Genomic DNA, 22020 nt, shown 5'->3' on the forward strand with positions numbered 1-22020 from the left:
ATCAGATTTACTATAATGTTCCAAATCTCTCTCTCTGACTATCTCTCTCTCACCATCTGTGTATGTTTATATAATCTATCTATCTATCTATCTATCTATCTATCTATCTATCTATCTATCTATCTATCTATCTATCTATCTATCTATCTATCTATCTATCTATCTATCTATCTATCTATCTATCTTGCTGTCATGCTTTCTTGCTCTCTTGCTCTCTGTCTATCTTTATCTTTCTCTCTCCTCTCTCGATCTTCCCCTCTCTATCTGTTTTTCTGTCTATATTTATCTCTTTCTCTCTTCTAATCCATCCAGGGCCAGTATGGTCTATTTAATGTTCTCTGGGTTGGAAAAAAAACTGTGTTAGACCCCTTTCACACTGAGGCCGTTTTCAGGTGTTTTAGCGCTAGAAAAAGCGCCTGAAAACTGCCTCCCATTCATTACAATGGGTGCTTTCACACCCGGGTGGTGCGCTTGCGGGACGTTCGGAAAAGTCCTGCAAGGAGCATCTTTTGGGCAGTTTGGGAGCGTTGTATACAGTGTTCCCAAAATGTCCCTGCCCATTGCAATGAATAGGCAGCGCTTCCAAAGTGCTTGGGAAGCGATTCGGAAGCGCCCTTTTAGGGAGTTAAAAGTGCCCTGCTAGCGGCTGAAAAGCGGCGCAAAAGTGCCGCCAAAACGAGCGGCGCTTTACTGCTAACACCCGGCGTGTTCCATGTGAAAGCAGCCTTAGGCATATAGACATTTGGTCACATGATCTTTGCTGAATAGGATGATCAGCAATCTGACATAACATCTTCCCTTTCAGCAGAATACATGTGATCAGATCAACAGCAATTGTGGGGTACCAGTACTATTCCACTGCACACATGGATAATCTCTTGAAGCCTTGCGGCCCTCTAGGATTGGAGATGGCCTATGGTCACTGAAAAAACAAACAAATAAAAAGAGAGCGCACAGGTCTAGTGTATTATCCCACAAATTTAATAAAAAAATATGATTAAAAAGAAAACTACTCACAAACATATGAGTTAAAAGCGCTCATCTATCCACACATCCGTGGCTAAGTGTTCCCAGAATGAGCAGTCACAGGAAAGCCTTCGAAACGCGTTAGCCTGCAGGGATCCCAGTGAGGTCCCCCCTATGCTTTGGTCTGGGAACACTTAGCCACGGATGTGTGAATTGATGAGCGCTTTTAACTCATATGTTTGTGAGTAGTTTTCTTTTTAATCATATTTTTTATTAAGTTTGTGGGATAAGGCACATTTTTACATGTGATCAGATGTCTGGACATTTGGTCACCCAACCAGCCACTATGGTGCCCCAAGGCAGATGTTTCTCTAGCCAAGGTAAGTATTTTAGGGTTTATGTTACCCTGTATGTGTTTATAGAGCTGTGTAGGTAGGAGAGGGAAGGTTGTAAGAGGTCCCCTATGCAGGCACAGTAGAAACCTCCTCCAGCACACTTACTCGAAGATATGCATCCAGTGCCCCATTCTCCATGTATTCTGTAAGGATCATTATGGGGCGACTGCGGGTCACAGCCCCTTCAAGGCGCACGACATTGGGGTGGTCAAACTGTCCCATGATGCTTGCTTCACTGAGAAACTCTGCGCGTTCCTTGTCTCCACTCCCTGAGCGCAGTGTGCGGATACACACGGCTATCTCTCGTTTTCCGGGTAGACAAAGGCGGCCACGGCACACATCACCGTACTCTCCTGGAGGAGAAAGTAAAAAAAAATATATAATAAAGTTGACGTTTTCTGCAGCATTTTCCTTTTACACTGTCACATAGCACTTCTCCGCAATCAAACCCAACATCCATGGTTGACATTAAAGCATATGAAAGAACCAATTTCTGGCTCTAGGGATGAATTTCTACTACATACTGTATATTGTGGGGCATTGATTGTTAATGGTGTCACCTAGGTTTCCCACATACATATAGGGATCTATTTAAAAATGATTTGTTGGATGAATGTCACACGTGTGTAGGCTGGGCAAATTTTCCCCGTATTTTCTGTAATAGATGACTTTATTATGATCATCAGCACCATCTAGTGGCCAAATAACTGTATATTTTCTCATTGAGGTATTGCAGAGAACTATATCACCTTTTGGCAACTAAACGCAGCTGACGACCAGAGGAAATATTATATTACAGAAAATACCAGAAAAATGTGGTATATTTTCTCATTGAGGTGTTTCAGAAAACTATACACCATTTTGGCCACTAGATGGAGCTGACAATCAGTGGAATTATTCTATTACAGAGAATAAGGAGGGGGGGAGGGGGGGGATTGTCCAGCAGCCCGCTGGAGAAGATAGTACATTTTGCTAACTAGCGATAACCACAACTGAATCCGGCAGGCTGGTTGTACCCAAGGTGATCCCAAGTTCCTGCCGGCCGAGATTCAAACCGTCTATGGCTGGCCTAACAATGGTCCAACAAACAGACTAGATCACAATCACATAAGTACAGTACCTTGAAAAGTATTCATACCTCTTGAAATTTTCCACATTTTATCATGTTACAACCAAAAATGTAACTGTATTTTATTGGGATTTTTTGTGATAGACCAACACAAAGTGACACATAATTGTGAAGTGGAAGGAAAATGATAAATGGTTTTCAAATGTCTTTACAAATAAATATGTGAAAAGTGTGGCATGCATTTGTATTCAGCCCCCTTTACTCTGATACCCCTAACTAAAATCTAGTGGAACCAATTGCCTTCAGAAGTCACCTAATTAGTAAATAGAGTCCACCTGTGTGTAATTTAATCTCAGTATAAATACAGCTGTTCTGTGAAGCCCTCTGAGGTTTGTTAGAGAACCTTAGTGAACAAACAGCATCCTAAAGGCCAAAGAACACACCAGACAGGTCAGGGATAAAGTTGTGGAGAAGTTTAAAGCAGGGTTAGGTTCTAAAAAAATATCCCAAGCTTTGAACATCGCACGGAGCACTGTTCAATCCATCATCCGAAAATGGAAAGAGTATGGCACAACTGAAAACCTACCAAGACATGGCCGACCACCTAAACTGATAGGTCAGGCAAGGAGAGCATTAATCAGAGAAGCAGCCAAGAGGCCCATGGTAACTCTGGCGGTGCTGCAGAGATCCACAGCTCAGGTGGGAGAATCTGTCCACAGGACAACTATTAGTCAGACACTCCACAAATCTGGCCTTTATGGAAGAGTGGCAAGAAGAAAGCCATTGTTGAAAGAAAGCCATAAGAAGTCCTGTTTGCCGTTTGCTAAAAGCCAAGTGGGGGACACAGCAAACATGTGGAAGAAGGTGCTCTGGTGAGATGAGACCAAAATTGAACTTTTTGGCCTAAAAGCAAAATGCTATGTGTGGCGCAAAACTAACACTGCAGATCACCCTGAACAAACCATCCACACTGTGAAACATGGTGGTGGCAGCAATACTTTTCTTCAGCAGGGACAGGGAAGCTGGTCAGAGTTGATGGAAAGATGGATGGAGCCAAATACAGAGCAATCTTAGAAGAAAACCTGATAGAGTCTGCAAAAGACTTGAGACTGGGGTGGAGGTTCACCTTCTAGCAGGACAACGACCCTAAACATACAGCCAGAGCTACAATAGAATGGTTTAGATCAAAGAATATTCATGTGTTAAATCCAATTGAGAATCTGTGGCAAGACTTGAAAATTGCTGTTCACAGACGCTCTCCATCCAATCTGACAGAGCTTGAGCCATTTTGCAAAGAAGAATGGGCAAAAATGTCACTCTCTAGATGTGCAAAGCTGGTAGAGACATCCCCAAAAAGACTTTTGCAGTGAAAGGAGGTTCTACAAAGTATTGACTCGGGGTACAAATGCACGCCACACTTTTCATATATTTATTTGTAAAAAAATATTGAAAACCAATTATCATTTTCCTTCCACTTCACAATTACTGTATGTGCCACTTTGTGTTGGTCTATGACATAAAATCCCAATAAAATACATTTACGTTTTTGGATGTAACATGACAAAATGTGGAAAATTTCAAGGGCTGTGAATATCTTCTCATCTTCTCACTGTACGGTACTCTCTCATAGGCAGTAGATAGTGATCATCTATCATGGCGTTCCCCCAACAATGGGATCAGATCTAGCCTCAGTCGTGGATGGTGAATCAAGCCAAATATCCAACACCCTATGAAATTTTTTCGGGCACCCCTTGTTATTTCAGAATACAGTATTAATTTGTTCTGTTATGGGCCCTGCAGCCCTAAACCTTTAATGAGCTTTAGGTGGGACAAAGCCTCCATTCCTAGGTCCGCATCTTACCTGGTGGCCAGACCTCAATAATATTCTTAGCTGTCCATAAACCTTAAAATATGTAAGATGGCTGATTCTCAGGGCTCCCTTTCCTGATGTTAGGTGAAAAGGCTAAGTATCCAATAGGGGGCACCAAGTTAGTCCGGTGTCTTGCCGAATAAGTTCCTTCGGTGGATAAGTTCCCCCCTGTACTGCGCAGGCGCAGCGCCAGCGCAGTACCAACTAGTAACAGCCGCCGGAGATAGCCGAAGCTAAAAATCCACAATCAGCTGTACACGGCGCCTGCGCTCTGGGTCCAGGTTCCTTCCCTACCATCCAAGTGGACCTAGAGGGGGAATCTAAAAGAGCCGAGCGCAGCGAGGCCGTGCCCGAAGCGTGGCGAGCAAAGCGAGCCCGCGAGGGGCCCTCTTACAGGCGCCGTCTACAGCTGATTTGGGCCTATTCCCCTTCGGCTATTTCCGACGGATCTTACTGCGCAGGCGCAGCGCCTGCGCAGTAGAGGGGGTGGAACTTATTCGGCAGAACACCGGAACTGACCTGACATTAGTTAGTGGCTTGGACAAGCAGATGTGCTGTTTATTGTATGCTATGGACCTGCTGCCAATTGGGAATTTATGATTCAATATTTAATAGACATGTGCAATTCGTTTAGTTCTGAATTCGTGTTTTAACGAATTTTCACAAATTCGGTAATTCTGAAATTTCCGAATTTTTCAATTTCCGAAATTTCCGAATTACGAATTTCCGAATTTCCGGAAATTCTAAATTTCGGAAATGCGGAATTCCGGAAATTCGAAATTTCAGGAATATCGAAAATGTCAGAAATTGGAACATTTCGGAAATTCGAAAATTCAAATTCGGAAGTTTGGAAATTCGGAAGTTCGGAAATTCGAAATTTCGGAAATTTGGAAATTCAAAAATTCGAAATTAGGAAATTTGATTAGGAAATTTGAATATTCAACATTTCAGAAATTTTACAATTCTAAAATTTGGAAATTTGAAAATCCAAGAATAAAGAATGAAAATCTGAAAATTCAAAAGAATGAAAATCTGAAAATTCAAAAACTCGAAAATCTGAAATATTAACTAACTAATAATAAATATTAAATTATAGGTATTGGAATTTCCTTTCAAATATGGCTGTTAGTGAACATAACAAGTACGAATTTATTTGAAGTTATGAATTATCTGAAATAATGAATGCCGTATCTAAATGAATGGAACTTAATGATCTAATCATAATAAATAACAATAATAAAACCTTTTTTTATTATTATTTATTATTAATTTGTTCCATTCCATTTGTTCAGATGCGGCATTCGTTATTTCGGATAATTCGTAACTTCAGATAAATTTGTATTCGTTACATTCACAAACAGCCAAATTTGAAAGGAAATTCCAATACCAATAATTTAATAGTTAGTTATTATTTCGAGTTTTACTCATTTTCTTTCTATTTTTCAGATTTTTGAATTTTCGGATTTTCGAATTTTTGAATTACGAAAATCTGAAAATTTGGAAATTCGGAATTCGAAAATTCGGAAAATTCAAAATTCGGAAATTTGAAAATGAGGAAATTTGGAAATCCGAAAATTCAAAATTCGGAATTTCGAAAATTCGGAAATTCGAAAATTCGAAATTCGAAAATTTGAAATTCGAAATTCCGAAATCTAAAAATTCGAAATTTGGAAATTTGAAAATCCGAATTTTCGGTTTTCCAAATTTTTGAATATCTGAAAAAAGCAAAAAAGAATGAAACAAAAATGAACAGATTTTTTGTCAGTGCACATGTCTAATTTTTAATACACAATACTTATGATTGCATACAATATATATATATATATATATATATATATATATATATATATATATATATATATATATAGATAGATAGATTTTGAGGGGTTAAAACCAAAGTTTACTTAAAATGGTTCTAAAGGCTGAAGGTTTTTTTACCTTCTGTGTATAGCAGACCCCTAATACTTACCTGAGCTCCCTCTCGGTCCAGCGATGTCCATGAGTGCCTCAGCTCCCTGGGGACTCTCTCTGCTTATTGGTTGAGACAGCAGCGGGAGCCACTGAAGGAGAGAGAGAGGAGGCAGGGCCAAGCCACGGCTCCGTGTCTGAATGGACACGCAGAGCAGCGGCTCAGGAGCATGCCTGCTTGGGTGCCCTCATTGCAAGCTGCCTGCTGTGGGGGCACTTGACATAGGGGAGGGGCCAGGAGCGCCAGAGGGGGACCCAAGAAAAGGAGGATCGGAGCTGCTCTGTGCAAAACCACGGCACAGAGCAGGTAAGTATAAAATGCTTGTTATTTTATTTTCATTTTGCCTTTACTATCACTTTAAATCTATGGGTGGACAGGTGATTGAAAGGTCCTCCCCTTCCATTCATAAATCTTGTCTCATTCATAAAAGCTGTAGCACTGGCTTCTATGAATAGAGGAGCTGGGCAGAAAGGCCGGTATAGTCAGGCACTCTTGAAAACTGCTTGAGATAGCTCCCGTAGTACTATTAACCCCCGCTGCATCGGAGGATTACAGGGGCAGGGGGGAGGGAGAGGAGAAGGATTTCTGCTAAACGAAAACATATCAGCACAAGGGACACGTCTCAGTGATGACAAGTAATATTCCTTATGCCTTTTTTTTTTACATAAACTTAGGCTTTAACTTAGGGATGTAATAAAGAAAAAAGAAAAATCACAGTGCTATTTGTCCTTTGAAACTGAAAATGTTATTCATTTATGCAGAATATAGATATAGAATATAATACCACATTATGGCCACTAGATGGAGCTGATGATCATAGGAAACAAATACTTATTAACTATGTTCCTCAGCTCCATCTAGTGGTCATAATGTGGTATTTTCCTGATTCACTCTATAATGCATGAAATGTATAACATTCGACCCAGAAAAAAAATAGTTTAATAACATTTGATGTTGCCTTTATTTGCACAGAGCGATGTGTACATGCAGTTTCACATTTTTACAAATACACCCTTAAGTTAACTGAATAAAATCCATATATATATATATAATAAACCATATGCAATCATAAGTAATGTATTAAATATTAAAACAAAGATTCACATTCACAATGTCATTTTCTATAAGATTTTTTCAGGGGGAAGGAAGGGTTATTGCATATTATCTGGGTATTTAATGCCTCTGTTCAGGAATAAAACATTTGTGTTTCCTCTTTGTGAGTTAGTCCAATGAAACAGAAAACTCATCGCGTATTTCTCATAAAATGCCTTCAGGTCCTCGGAAATATTCATCTAATCGTATCTTCATCTCATTACAAGGAAGATGTCAGGACAAATTTTTAACACGTTTTAACATAACAGGAAATTATTTCCACATGACGGCCGTCTTCTCTGCCGCAGATGAACTTTAAGGAACGACATTAATTCTAATTACGGAGCGAGGGGATTTTTATGAACAGGGATGAGCGAAGAGAAGAAAATCTGCCAATTTTTCTTTTATAGGATTTTAGTTCACTGAAAACGTGTACAGAGATGTTTTTTTTTTCTTTGGAGATTCAGGGCCAGTTCACACCACATGCAGTCCAATGCGTTTTTGTTCTGCATCAAAAACGCATGGAAAGTTGGTTATATGGTTTCCAATGGTATAGTTCACACCAGTGCAGTCAGTTCCAGAAAAAAAAAAGTAGAACATGCTGCATTTTTCCTGCACTGGACTGTAATGGAACGCAGTGAAACGCATCAAAAACACACTGGACCCTAGTATAGTGGGAAAAAAAACAGGAAAAAGTTAGAAAAAAAGCACCTGGAATGCATCTGGAAATGGATCAAAAACGTGCATGCAGAAACGCATCGGGAACTGATCTAGAGTGCATTTTAGTGGTGTGAAGTTTAACAATCCAGGAATATAGGATTGGGGAAATGCATAGTTTCGCACAGATTGGCCAAATCTACATCCATGTGTTCAGGGGAATCTAGGATTTGCCAAAGATTTCACCAGATCGGCAAATTACAATTCAATTACTATTAGAATTGCACTGATACTGTGTTTTTTTTAACGGTACCGATACTGAGTACTGATAGTTTGCGGTGCGATTTGCGTCAACACAAAAAAAAATTGGCGCAAATTCCAGTGGAAAGAATCGCACACAATTTGTACAGGAATGCGGTGCGACTCCTGTCCGAATCGCATGTGATTTCCCCCACTGTGTGTGTGTAAAAAGGGAAGAGCACCATCTAGTGGGCAGTTTAATAAAAATGTTAGAACTCACAGTACATATCTGGCCAAATGCAAAATCTGCATAGGTGTTCCAGTCCCGCCGATGATAGCAAATCAAGGAGAAGTTCTGGGACCCGATGGGTATAGGGCGGAAGTGATGTCAGCTTGGGGGTGGACCACTGGACATCTCCTCCAGGCCTGTGAGCATCTCCAGCAGCTGTTATTTGCTATCATCGGCAGGACCGGGACACCTATGCAGATTTTGCATTTGGCCAGAGATGCACTTAAAGGGAAAGTTCACCTTTACACTGGACCCCCTCTGGCGTCTGGTGATCACCTGCTCTGACACATCGGACAGGCGCTTTACCAGTCCCCTGATTAGAAATCCCCGCAACTTAATCTCCTAAACGTACCTTGTAAAAGGTACATATACACACTTAACCCCTTGATCGCCCCCTAGTTTTAACCTCTTTTCTGCCAGTGTAATTTTTACATTGATCAGTGCATTTTTATAGCACTGATCAATGTAATAATGTCACTGGTCCCCAAAAAGTGTAATTTGGGGTCAGATTTGTCCGCCGCAATGTCACAGTCCCGCTAAAAATCGCAGATCGCTGCCATTACTAGTAAAAACAATAACATTTTAAAAAGTCCATAAATCTATCACGTCATTTATAGACACAATAACTTTTGAGCAAACCAATCAATATATACCTATTGCGATTTATTTTACCAAAAATATGTAGAAGAATATATGTCGGCCGAAACTGATGAATTCATTTGTTTTTTTAGTTTTTTTTGGGAATATGTATTATAGCAGAAAGTAAAAAAATTGTTATTATTTTCAAAATTGTCGGTCTTTTTTTGTTTATAGCGCAAAAAATAAAAACCGCAAAGGTGATAAAATACCACCAAAAGAAAGCTCTATTTGTGGATAAAAAAGGACATAAATTTTGTTTGGGTATAACATCGCACGACCGTGCAATTGTCAGTTAAAGCGACACAGTGCCAAATCGCAAAAAATGGCCTGGTCAGGAAGGGGGCAAATTCTTCTGGGGCTGAAGTGGTTAATCCATTTTATGTGTGCAGCAGCCCCCGTCTCTATCCAGCGATGTGCACGAGTGCCACGGCTGTCCGGGACTCTCCCTCCTGATTGGCTCCCATTGCTGTCAATCAAAGCCAATTAGCCAATCAGGAGGGAGAGGGAGTGGGGCTGAACCATTTATGAATGGACACACAGAGCTGCGGCTCGGCTCCGGAGCCCCCATAGCAGGCTGCTTGCTGTTGGGGCACTTAACAGGAGGGAGGAGCCAAGAGCACTAAACAGGAACCCAAGAAGAGGAGGATCTGGGCCGCTCTGTGCAAAATCACTGCAACATAGCAACATGGTTGTTATTTTTAAAGGAAAAAAAAAAACGAGACTTTACAATCACTTTAAAGCCTAACTCCAGGATGAGTACCTCCCATCTCCCCGTGGACCCCCATATACTTTTTTTTCTGGGGCCTTCAGACATTTTTGCGGTTCTCGGGATCATTCTCATGTGAGTCCAGGCCAGTGCCAAAAGGAGGTACAAGCAGTACTCCCAGGCCTGGGCAACCCAGGCCCGGCAGAGGCTGGGTGTTGGTAGTCTCAGTGCAGCGTTATTCCAGCAGGATCAGGTCCGCCAATAAGGAGGTACAGGCAATACTCCCACACTGGGGCTCATTGGGTTAACCAGGGGGCACGAGCCTGCCAATGGGTGGCCCCGGTCATTGTGATGTCAGGACAGTGAAGTGTCAGTCTAAATCTGTCCTCTGTTTACTTCCTGCATCTCTCCACCTCCCTCTGTGACTGACTGGCAGTGGAGGAGAGGGTGGGAGGTAGGTACGTGTGGTGAAATGACCTATTGATGCTCATGGTGCCTTGTACAGGCTGCTCTAGAAACTTTTTTTTGGAACTTTCTAGATTCCAGAATTACTTACCAGCACATCCTGGAAAGTTCCAGAAATGTCTAGAATGTTCCAAAAAAAGTTCCAGAAAGTTGTGGAAAGAATATTGCTGAAAGTTCTAGAGTGCTCCTGAAAGATCCAGGTCTATTCTAGAATTTTCTGGAATGTTCTAGAAAGTTAGAATGTTCTGGGAAATTCTAGATGTTTTGAGATGCTCTAGAAAACTTTTTTTTTTTGGAGCTTTCTAGATTCCATAATTACTTTCTGGAACATCCTGGAGTATCCAGAAACTCTAGAATAGTCCTGAATGTTCCAGGAATTTATAGAACGTTCTGCAAAAATATTATGGAAAGTTCTGGAATGCTCCGGAACTTTTTAGAATTTCCTGGGATGTTCTAGAACATTCTAGAATGTTTTAGAGAGTTAGAACATCCTGGAAAATTCTAGAATGTTCTGGAATGCTCTAGAAACTTTGGGAACTTTCTAGATTCACAATTTACTTCCCGAAACATCCTAGAAAGTTCTGCAAAATTCTGTAATAGTCCTGAAAGTTCAAGAATGTTCCAGAAATGTCTAAAAAGTTCCAGAAAGAATATTTTGAAAAGTTCTATAATGCTTCTGAAAGATTCAAAATGTTCCAGAATGTTTTAGGTGCAAGGGTCACATGAAACGACCTGGTGGACTGGATTCAATCCCGTGGGCCTTGAGTTTGACACTGAAGGATGCCATCTAGCACCTAAGGAATGCTAAAACAACGTACAAAAATATTGAGAGGCCACATTAGCTTGCCTCATACCTGTTCCGGTCACCTCTTCAATCTTCACAAAGGTGACATCGATTTCTCGGGCGAACTCTCGCACAGCCTCAGCGGGGTCCTCATATGTGGAAGGATCAATGTAATACTTCACTCCTAAACCTGAAGGCAAAAAGAACAAAAGCCAGTATAGAAATTTTTATATTGTAGAAGTGCCTCCCATCAGCTGAAAATTGAAATCAGGCTTTCTGTGTAAGTACTCATTCATCAGCTAAGGTTACGAGGAAAGAGTACTTTTGGGTATTAGATGGATTTTTTAGTTAGAAGGGTGGTCAGTATGGTGATCCTCACTAGATTTTTGATGTACTGGTTTTTAGGGCTGAAACAACGAATTGACATAATCCATTATCCCTCCATGTCCTCCTCCAGTCCCCCTCCATACCCTCCTCTGTGCTCCTCCAGGCACCCATTGTGTGCTCCTCCGGTACCCCTCCGTGTCCTCCTCCAGTCCTCCTCCGTCTCCTCCTAATGCTCCTCTAGGCCCCCCTCCATGTCCACCTCCAGTCCCCCTCCGTGCTCCTCCAGCCCCCCTCTCTCCTCCAGTCCCCCTTCATGTCCTCCTCCAGTCCCCCTCCGTGTCCTCCTCCGGTTGCCCATTGTGTGCTCCTCCGGCCCCCCTCCATGTCCTCCTCCTGTCCCCCTCCATGTCCTCCTCCGTGCTAATCCAGCCCCCCTCTGTCCTCCTCCTTGTCCTTCTCTGTGCTCCTCCAGCCCCCCTCTGTCCTCCAGTCCCCCTCCGTGTCCTCCTCCAGTCCCCCCTGTGTCCTCCTCCGGTCGCCCATTGTGTGCTCCTCCGGCCCCCCTCCATATCCTCCTCCAGTCCCCCTCCGTGTCCTCCTCCGTGCTCCTCCAGCCCCCCTCTGTGTTCTCCTCCGTGTTCCTCTGGTCCCCCACTTTTGGTGGAATGCTGTGGCAAACCAACTGGAAGTAGGAGCCGGTACCAAAAATACCAAAAGTACAAGAGGAGAGGAGGAGGGGGGCATAAAGCAGAACTTCCCCTTTGGGGAGAAAATCCGCTTTAATGACATTGGCTGTATGCTTGGGGTGGTTGTCCTGTTGCAGAATAAATTTGGGGCCATTTGCACGCCTCCCTGATGGTATGGCAGGTTGGATAAGTATCTATGAGTGGGTGGCCCAGATACAGGTATGTTGCGGTGTAATTCCTGGTTTAGTGGCGCGCATGAGTGCGCCTCCAGCTAACCTATGCTGTGATTGGACACAGCACAAGTTTGGCAGCAGATTTCAGCCAATGATTTGGGCTGAAACCTACTGATTGGCTGTGGCCAATCACAGCACAGAGTTCTGTGTTTACAAACACATAGAACTCTGTGTACAGAGAACAGAGATCTGGCTGTTTCTTCTCCCTAAAAGCATGGGGAAAAAACAGCCAGATCAGCAAGTAAAAGCAGCACACATTACACTCGTTAGGCACACAGTTAACCCCTTCATTGCCCCTTGAGGTTAACTTCTTCCCAGCCAATGTCAGTATTACTGTGTACAATGTAAAATTACCCCTGATCACTGTATTAGTGTCACTAGCAACATCAGTCAGTTAGTGACCCTCTCAGACAGTGTCTATTAGCACTAGATTGACCGCCACACTATCACAGTCACATTATAAGTTGCTGATCACCGCAATTACCAGTATAGAGTATATAGCTGCATAAATTCCTGTATATATGCCATAGTTTGTAGATGCTATAACTCACACAAACCAATTAATATACACTCATTGGGATTTTTCTTTTCACGAAAGGCATCTAACAGAATACATTTTGGCATAAATTTCTGAAGAAAAAAAATGTTTTTTTATTGTATATATTTTATAACAAAGTAGAAAATATAGTTTTTATTTTTCAAAATGTTCGGTCTTTTTTCATTTATATAATAAAAAATGTTTAAAAAAACAGTGTTGATCAAATACCACCAAAGAAAGCTCTATTTGTGTGAAAAAAATCTATAAATTAAATTTGCGTACAATGTTGCATGACCGCGCAATTGCCAGTGAAAGTAGCACAGTGCTGAATAGCAAAAAATGCCTTGGTCGTGAAGGGGGGAAAACCTTCCGGAGGTCAAGTGGTTAACATTATCTTCACCATGTTCATGTCATTTCAAAAATCTTTATCAGTCTTTTAACATCTACGGCTTTTATTAAACTAATCACTGGTGTTCCTGCCATGATGGTCTTTGTTCATCCACTTCCTCTTACAGGGTGACAACACCCTGATTTGTCTCCCAATTGTACTCCTGGGTGGTCACCCTGTCAGATGGGCTTCTGATGGAAAAACACACATTACACAGTCATGGTCCACTGTTGTCACCACAAGGAAATCCGCCGTGAGAAATTCCATGCAGCCATTGTTAGAGTGCATGTAGAAAGGGAGTGGATGGAAAGAGGCTGCAGGAAATTAGCAACATTGAGATGCAACAAAGGAAAAAAAAAATGAAACAATATTTTCTAATAAAAAAAAAAAAGATTGGCAATTATTTACTATACACAGTGCTTTGGCCAATGAACTGTAAACCAATTAGGGATTACATCTACTTAAGCAAAAGAATATTATTGAAGAAAACCCTATCATGAAATAATATATGGATTTATGATGCCGTTGTGCAGAATGCAATACCAGGGACATTATACGGGGCCTAAGCTATAAAAGCAGATCCTACCAGAAACTTGTAGAACACTTCCAAAGAGAGCGATCGAATGTAGGACTCACCTCTTGAACTGATGTAGTGCTGCAGTCTGTCAGTGTATGGAGTTTCTCTTCTTTTACTGAAAATATATGAAAAAAAAACAAAAACATCCTGTTACCGGACAGGGGAGGTATAGAAAAGCAGCAAATGTAACTTAAAGTGCAACTACACAGCATCTGAGCACCACAAACCAAAATCACTATTTCATTCATTTTTAATATTCAAAGTAAACTCCATCCATGTCCCCATGCTTTATTTTATTGGGGAACTACTTACTACTTTGAAAAACACCCCCTAGCATTCTGGCCGTGGCCATCTTGAGTAGGGGCAGATGAATCATGTAGCATTTACTCCCTGGAATCCATCTGCCCTTAGCTCAGGCATGCAGGTAGGAGGGTGTGCTTAGCTCAGAAAACCCCTCCTCCTCTCCTGAAGACTCCTGGGATGTATCACATCATTTTAGCCAAGGCCTTGAAACTAGGAAATAACTGAAGAAATGCAAAAAGAAAAAAATGTTTAAAGAAAGTAAATCTAATATACCTTCCTGTATATTTACTAATGCTGGCAGCATAAGGATTAAAATAGTTCATGCTAATTGAGAGAGTGAAGTTCTGCTTTAATATTGTGCAAAAATTGTCATTTACAGGATGCACCATTACTAAAGAGACTCTAGATGGCGATATAGGCTTTTCTGTGTATAGAATTTTTTTACCTGTAGAGTTCAGCACCATCATAGAAACATAGAAAAGTGACAGCAGAAAAATACTAAGTAGTCCATCGAGTCTGCCCTTTTTTTTTGTTTTCTGTTTTCTTTTTCCTTTATTTTTTGTTAACTTTATTGTCTGAGTATAGATCAATGTTTGTCCCAAGCATACTTCAGACATGCTGAAGTCACAAAGAATCAATTCCATCGGTAATGCGATTGGAGAAAGGTTTTTTTTTTAATACGTCAAGCCTCTGGTTTATTTAAAATTAAGTATATTTTGAAAGGAATAGGAAAATTGATTATACTATAAACTATTTAATTTATTAAGAGAAAAAAAATTAAAAAAATGTTTTGTTTAATATTGCAAGTTGAGTGCAACTTTGTTTTTTTTTTTCTGAGAACAGATTCATTCCTGAGGGCAACCAGTCAGGATAAACTGGTGGAGTAGTACGCTGTGGGGTATACATATTTTTATATTTGAATTCATTAATCAAATATTTTATTTATCAAAATATAACATATTTTACTATTTTTAATGTTTATAATATATAATTACAATATAAAATATTTTCTTATTTTTAAATATGCACTGTATAATATAATTGTAATAAACAATATTTTACTATTTTTAATATTTATACATATTTTTTAATATGATTCATTACTCTTTGCCTTTCTTTCAGTAAACTCCAAGGGGTCTAGGTATAAAATAAAATGTGCTGTATGAACATGACATACATTCGCACAGCTCCAAGGAAACTTGCTGTATTTTGAGTAATATAGTTATCTCCTATGATCGTGAGCACCATCTAGTTGCCATAATGCAGTATTTTTTTCTAAATACCTTAATCAAGGGGAAAAAAATGCATTATTTTTTCTAAATGACAATAATTGCCCTGACATTTGCACCCCAACATGCATTGGCTTCCTCTTGATGATAACAAATAAAATCTCATTCTGGACTTTTATATGTGAAATGGTGCTTCTATGAGCTTCCAGTCTACATCGACACAAAAAATCATGTTTATATACAATCCACTATAATCCAGCACTCCTCACCACTTGATAAATATTGAAATATGCATTTATGTCTTGTACTGACCCCTTGAAGAGAAGGATAAGGATGAGCATGATGGAGATTCCAATGAAGGCCAAAGCACCCAGGCAGGATCCAACAATAAGAGGTAGCTTGTCTTGTGATACTTCCGCCTGTTCACTACCTACAAGGGAAAAAATGGTTTTACATTAAAAAAAGAGCACTGCTGTGTTCTGTGGTGAAGCAGGGGTCATAAAAGGGACCATGGAGGGGTATGCTGGTATTCAACATTTAAGAAAATGTTGGTAGCCACTCTGCCTTAAAGTGTTTGTAAATGCTCACTGAGTTTTAATAAAATAACAAACATGTCATACTTACCTGCTCTGTGCTATGGTTGTGCATAGAGCAGTCCTAATCCTCCTCTTTTAGGGTTCTCTGCGGCGCTGCTGTCTCCCCCAACCCCCCCCACTGAGTGCACCCATAGCAAGCCTGAATCCCGCAGCCGGCTGCAATCGTGACAATATGGTCAGGGTCTGCCCGCAACCCTGGATCGGCACCCGGCTCAGCCTCTCAGCGAGCCACTGAGAGCCAGAGCCAGCCGCTCCCACCCCCTCCACAGCTCAGCGCTCCAGTAAGCGACCAGCTCTCTGTTCACTGAGCCCTGAGAACCAAGCGATCAGTGGTGTTTGATCGCTCGGTTCTCAGTCTTAGTCTTAGGGGGACAGATGTAGTATCAAGCCCATGCTACATCCACCTAGGTAAGTATAATTTTTGAGCAGGAGTGACTTATTAAAGCCTAAGCCTGTTTGTTACACTTTCTGTGATTCTCTGCTAAACTCTAGTTATTGTTTGCTTTTGCCTGATGCTTGTTGGGAGTGTCCCAGCCAATAGTGTGGGAGACCACAATGAATATTTATGTCTCCCTGGCCAACCACTAGTCATTGTCATTGCCATTGTCAAAGGGGCAGGCTGAGAGAGGGTATAAATATTTAGAAGTGCCCTTGGGAAGTCAAACTTACAGCAAGCCTCCTGCCTGGATAGGGATGTAGTGATATGCCTTCAGCCTAGAGAGGATGACCCTGTGTTTGGAAAGATGCCTGGGATTGAGACTTGAGAGTGCTGGGTAGGGAGACTAAAGCATCATAGAGGAACTTTAGCCTAAGTGGGATATTGGAGAAGCTGGGTAGAAGTTGGTCCTTGACTGAAGTATGGTGACCTCTCCCCATGGAATTGGTAGCTGGACCACCCAGTTACTTGAAGCCAAGAGCTGGAATCCCAGGATGCTGGTTTGGCTTCAATGTTCCCCCGCCTTTGGAGGCTGTTAGTACTTTTTGTCCCTCTTCCAGAGTTGGCCGCATCACATGGACGTCCTTTGCCCTAACCCTTTCTCCCTGGAGTTAGAATAGAGCTGATAAATGCTAAAAAGATTTGCTTTGAAGAGTGACTGACCCATCTGTACTCATCACTCCACTAAAGCCAAAGATCTGACCCTAAGTAAAACGCTAGCCCACTGGAGGTTCTTATCTGCTATATGTCGAATTCTGAAGAGTCTGACAGAGGCTGCAACACTGGAATGGAAGGGATGTAGAAGACACAAGCCTCCAGAGAGGTGAAGACCTCTTCTGTTGCAGGAAGCTGACAGTTGGATTTTTTTTTTAGGAAACTAACAGGGTCTCTTTAATGATAAAAACATTTGGGGAGGTATTGCATGAATCTTCTGGAAAAGCAAAGAACATATTGCTAATACTCTATGTGCATCTGTCAACAATATTTCCACAGAATGGCACTTTGGCTTTGAGTGCATAATGTAGGACACTACAGCCTCTGTTTTGATGAATGCTTGCGCTCTTTGCTCAACATCTCTGACTTCTTTGGACATGACACACATTGTGTTTGCGTCACCGTACGAGAAATACAAGTTGACAGGGGTACTGATCTCGCAGCCGGTAAATGTCATAGTTGTGTATACATCCCCTGTCGCTGAACTCAGCCTCTTCCGCTAATTGCTTCCCTTGTCTTTGCGTATCACTGAGCTTTCAGCTATATAGCAGAGGCCTATAATGAGGAGACGTGCATTATTCAGCAGACTATGGATAACACCAGATGCGTGGGGACACTTACCGCCCAGCAGAGTCTGGAAGTACATGTTCCCGCTGTAGGACCCATAGCCACGCTCCGTCCTGGCTCTCACCTGGAAGGCATAAATCGCTCCGGGGTTGAGACCTCCAACTGTAGCTGTATTTGTTTCACTGATAAGGGACAAAGACTCCCCCTCATCAGCCTGGAAAGAAGAACCAACAATCACGAAGAGCATTGTACTATAGAACATAGGTGAGGGCATCTTACAGGGAAACTAGAGTGGTTTAGGTCAATTTTATTGCATTGTTTAAGTTTATGAAGTTATTACGTTTTTTAAACTGTTGTTTTAACTATATGGCCAAAAGAATATAGACACCTGACAATCACACCCGCTATATGTTCAAAGGTTTGTGAATAATTAACCATTAAATATCACTATATGTCGAAAAGGTTCGTGGACACCTGACCATCACAACCACTATATCGTCAAACGCACAAAGACACCTAACCATCACAGCCACTATATGACAAAAGGTTTGTGGACAACCTACCATCACAATTACTATATTGTCAAATGCATGAAGACACCTAACCATCACAGCCACTATATGCAAAAAGTTTTGTGGACACCTGACCATCACAATCACTATATGTCAAAAGATTTGTGGACACCTGACCATCACAACCACTATATGCCAAAAGGTTTGTGGACAACCAACCATCACAATCACCATATCGTCAGCCACATGAAGACGCCTAACCGTCACAGCCACTATATGCCAAGAGGTTTGTGGACAACCTACCATCACAATCACTATATCGTCAACCGCACGAAGACGCCTAACCATCACAACCACTATATGCCAAAAGGTTTGTGGACACCTGACCATCACAATCACTATATGGTCAAAAGCATGAAGACACCTAACCATCACAACCAATATATATCCACAGTTTTGTGGACAACTTACCATCACATTCCATGGACTGCAAATGACTAAGTTTCAGCAGGGGTAGGCAACCTTAAGCCCAGTACACATGATCAGAAAATCGTACAAAAAATACTGCTTTCAAAGCGATCATATGATAATCTGATCGTTAGTACACAGCCTTCGAGATCCGATCAGGACAGGTTGTATAAAATTATTCGATGGGGCAAGGAGGAAAGTGTTTCTCATACAATACCAGATTGTATGATTTTCGTTTAATCACTACAGTTTTCGTCCGAAAATACAATCCAAATACAATACTTCACATTACATCACTTCTGAAGTTGTATTCTGTCATAGGAGAATTTTCATAACTTTAGTAACCACTTCATTTTCAATACGAAACTAGCATGCAAAAAAAAAAAAAAAAGGTCAATCATTCATCCGATAATCTCATTATGTGTACTAGGGATGAGCTTTGAGTTCGAGTCAAACTCATGTTCGACTCGAACATCGGCTGTTCGCAAGTTTGCCGAACAGTGAACAATTTGGGGTGTTCGCGGCAAATTCGAATGCCGCGGAACACCCTTTAAAAGTCTATGGGAGAAATCAAAAGTGCTAATTTTAAAGGCTTATATGCAAGTTATTGTCATAAAAAGTGTTTGGGGACCTGGGTCCTGCCCCAGGAGACATGGATCAATGCAAAAAAAAGTTTTAAGAACGGCCGTTTTTTCAGGAGTAGTGATTTTAATAATGCTTAATGTCAAACAATAAAAGTGTAATATCCCTTTAAATTTCGTAGCTGGGGGGTGTCTATAGTATGCCTGTCAAGGGGCGCATGTTTCCTATGTTTAGAACAGTCTGACAGCAAAAAGACATTGCAAAGGAAAAAAAGTCATTTAAAACTACTCACGGCTATTGCATTGCTGGTCCAACAATACACATAAAAGTTCATTGATAAAAACGGCATGGGAATTCCCCACAGGGGAACCCCGAATCAAAATTTAAAAAAAAAAATGACGTGGGGGTCCCACTAAATTCCATACCAGGCCCTTCAGGTCTGGTATGGATATTAAGGGGAACCCCAGCCAAAATTTTAAAAAAAAAATGACGTGGGGGTCCCCCTAAATTCCATACCAGACCCTTCAGGTCTGGTATGGATTTTAAGGGGAACCCCGCGCCAAAATTGAAAAAAAAAAACGGCGTGGGGTCCCCCTAAAGATCCATACCAGACCCTTATTCGAGCACGCAACCTGGCAGGCCGCAGGAAAAGAGGGGGGGACAAGAGAGCACCCCCCCTCCTGAACCATACCAGGCCACATGCCCTCAACATTGGGAGGGTGCTTTGGGGTAGCCCCCCAAAACACCTTGTCCCCATGTTGATGAGGACAAGGGCCTCATCCCCACAACCCTGGCCGGTGGTTGTGGGGGTCTGCGGGCGGGGGGCTTATTGGAATCTTAACAAGGGGACCCCCAGATCCCGGGCCCCCCCGTGTGAAATGGTAATGGTACCATTTCACTAAAAAACTGTCAAAAATGTTAAAAATGACAAGAGACAGTTTTTGACAATCCCTTTATTTAAATGCTTCTTCTTTCTTCTATCTTCCTTCATCTTCTTCTTCTTCTGGTTCTTCTGGCTCTTCTGGTTCTTCCTCCAGTGTTCTCGTCCAGCATCTCCTCCGTGGCGTCATCTATCTTCTTCTCCTCGGGCCGCTCCGCACCCATGGCATCTTCTTCTCTTCTTCATCTTCTTCTGAAGGGCCTGGTATGGAATTTAGGGGGACCCCCACGTCATTTGTTTTTTTTAATTTTGGTTCGGGGTTCCCCTGTGGGGAATTCCCATGCCGTTTTTATCAATGAACTTTTATGTGTATTGTCGGACCGGCAATGCAATAGCCGCAAGTAGTTTTAAATGACTCTTTTCCTTTGAAATGTCATTTTGCTGTCAGACTGTTCGAAACATGGGAAACATGCGCCCCTTTACAGGCATACTATAGACACCCCCCAGCTACGAAATTTAAAGGGATATTACACTTTTATTGTTTGACTTTAAGCATTATTAAAATCACTGCTCCTGAAAAAACGGCCATTTTTAAAACTTTTTTTTAATTGATCCATGTCCCCTGGGGCAGGACCCAGGTCCCCAAACACTTTTTATGACAATAACTTGCATATAAGCCTTTAAAATTAGCACTTTTGATTATTCATGTTCGTGTCCCATAGACTTTAACGGTGTTTGCGTGTTCGAACAAACTTTTTTCCTGTTCGCATGTTCTGGTGCGAACTGAACAGGGGGGTGTTCGGCTCATTCCTAATGTGTACTAGTCATTAGAGAGGTGGGATTCTACATAAACAACATGGGAGAAGTCAAAGATCACCAGGCACAGTGTCTGTTGCCAGTTCACAGCAGAACACGGTGCGGGAAAGACATGTTCCGTGCGCTTTCCCTACACTGCAAAGCACACTGCTTTTACGGGTGCCAATACATTGTTAACGGCACCCCAAAAGCAGATCACAAATGCGGTATGTTTGCCTGCACCAGATCGCATGGTACTGCCATACCATGTGATTTGGTGCAGTGTGTTTTTGAAAAGTAGTGCATGTACTGTTTGTACTACTTTTTGTGCGGCCTGAGGCAATATGCATCCATTTAAATAAATAGGCTGCAAAAAAAAATAATTGGGGACACTCCGCAAATGCCCCAGCATGCCAGTGCAGGCTTCAAGTGGTTAAAGCAGGTGGTGAGGAGCCAATACAAGGCCTATTTACCATCAGCTTTAACCCCTTGATCACTGTACTGCAGAAGGTTGCAGGGTGCTTGCAGAGCAGCCCCATTCACAAGCACTCACAACCATACCTCCCAACATTTTGAGATGGGAATGAGGGACACCTACTAGCAAACGTATATAGGCATAGGACACGCCCCCGCCACACCCCCTTAAAAGGAGAATTAACCAAAAGAAAAGGTTATTTAAAGTGGAATTCCACCCACTTTTACAACTCTTCAGCATCCCTCACTAAACTGTGCACTGTAAACGAATTGGATATTTTTTTTATTTTTTTTTCTCAGCACCTACTGTATATCTGCTGTATTCATTTTTCACTTCCTCCTCCCTGGCCGCGGCCTATGGCATAATTTCCTGTTTGCAATGCCTTCTGGGAAGGGGTGGCAACTTACTCTGACACTGCCGTTGCTATGGAAACCTGACCTGAAACCTATTACACTGCTTGTGCTGCACTGAGCATGTGCGAGATCTGCAAGGATGAGATCCAGGAAGAAATACAGTCTGGCTTCAGATGCCCACACTTAAGATGGCCACGGCCTGCTGTACGTTTATAAAATA

The 22020-nt window shown here is 41.7% G+C and overlaps 1 protein-coding gene across 1 annotated transcript in view; it reads right to left on the reverse strand.

The window, feature by feature from the left end:
* LOC141105835 (ephrin type-B receptor 5-like) overlaps positions 1-22020 on the reverse strand; it is a 113220-nt gene that overhangs the window by 14573 nt on the left and 76627 nt on the right. The window contains exons 7-11 of the mRNA XM_073595966.1: positions 17790-17949; positions 15735-15852; positions 13950-14005; positions 11212-11331; positions 1467-1714 (exon numbers count right to left, since the gene is read on the reverse strand). Coding sequence (XP_073452067.1) covers positions 1467-1714; positions 11212-11331; positions 13950-14005; positions 15735-15852; positions 17790-17949 — 702 coding nt within the window. The remainder of the gene's footprint in view (positions 1-1466; positions 1715-11211; positions 11332-13949; positions 14006-15734; positions 15853-17789; positions 17950-22020) is intronic.

This window comes from Aquarana catesbeiana, linkage group LG08, assembly GCF_042186555.1.
Source record: "Aquarana catesbeiana isolate 2022-GZ linkage group LG08, ASM4218655v1, whole genome shotgun sequence".
NCBI lineage: Eukaryota > Metazoa > Chordata > Amphibia > Anura > Ranidae > Aquarana > Aquarana catesbeiana.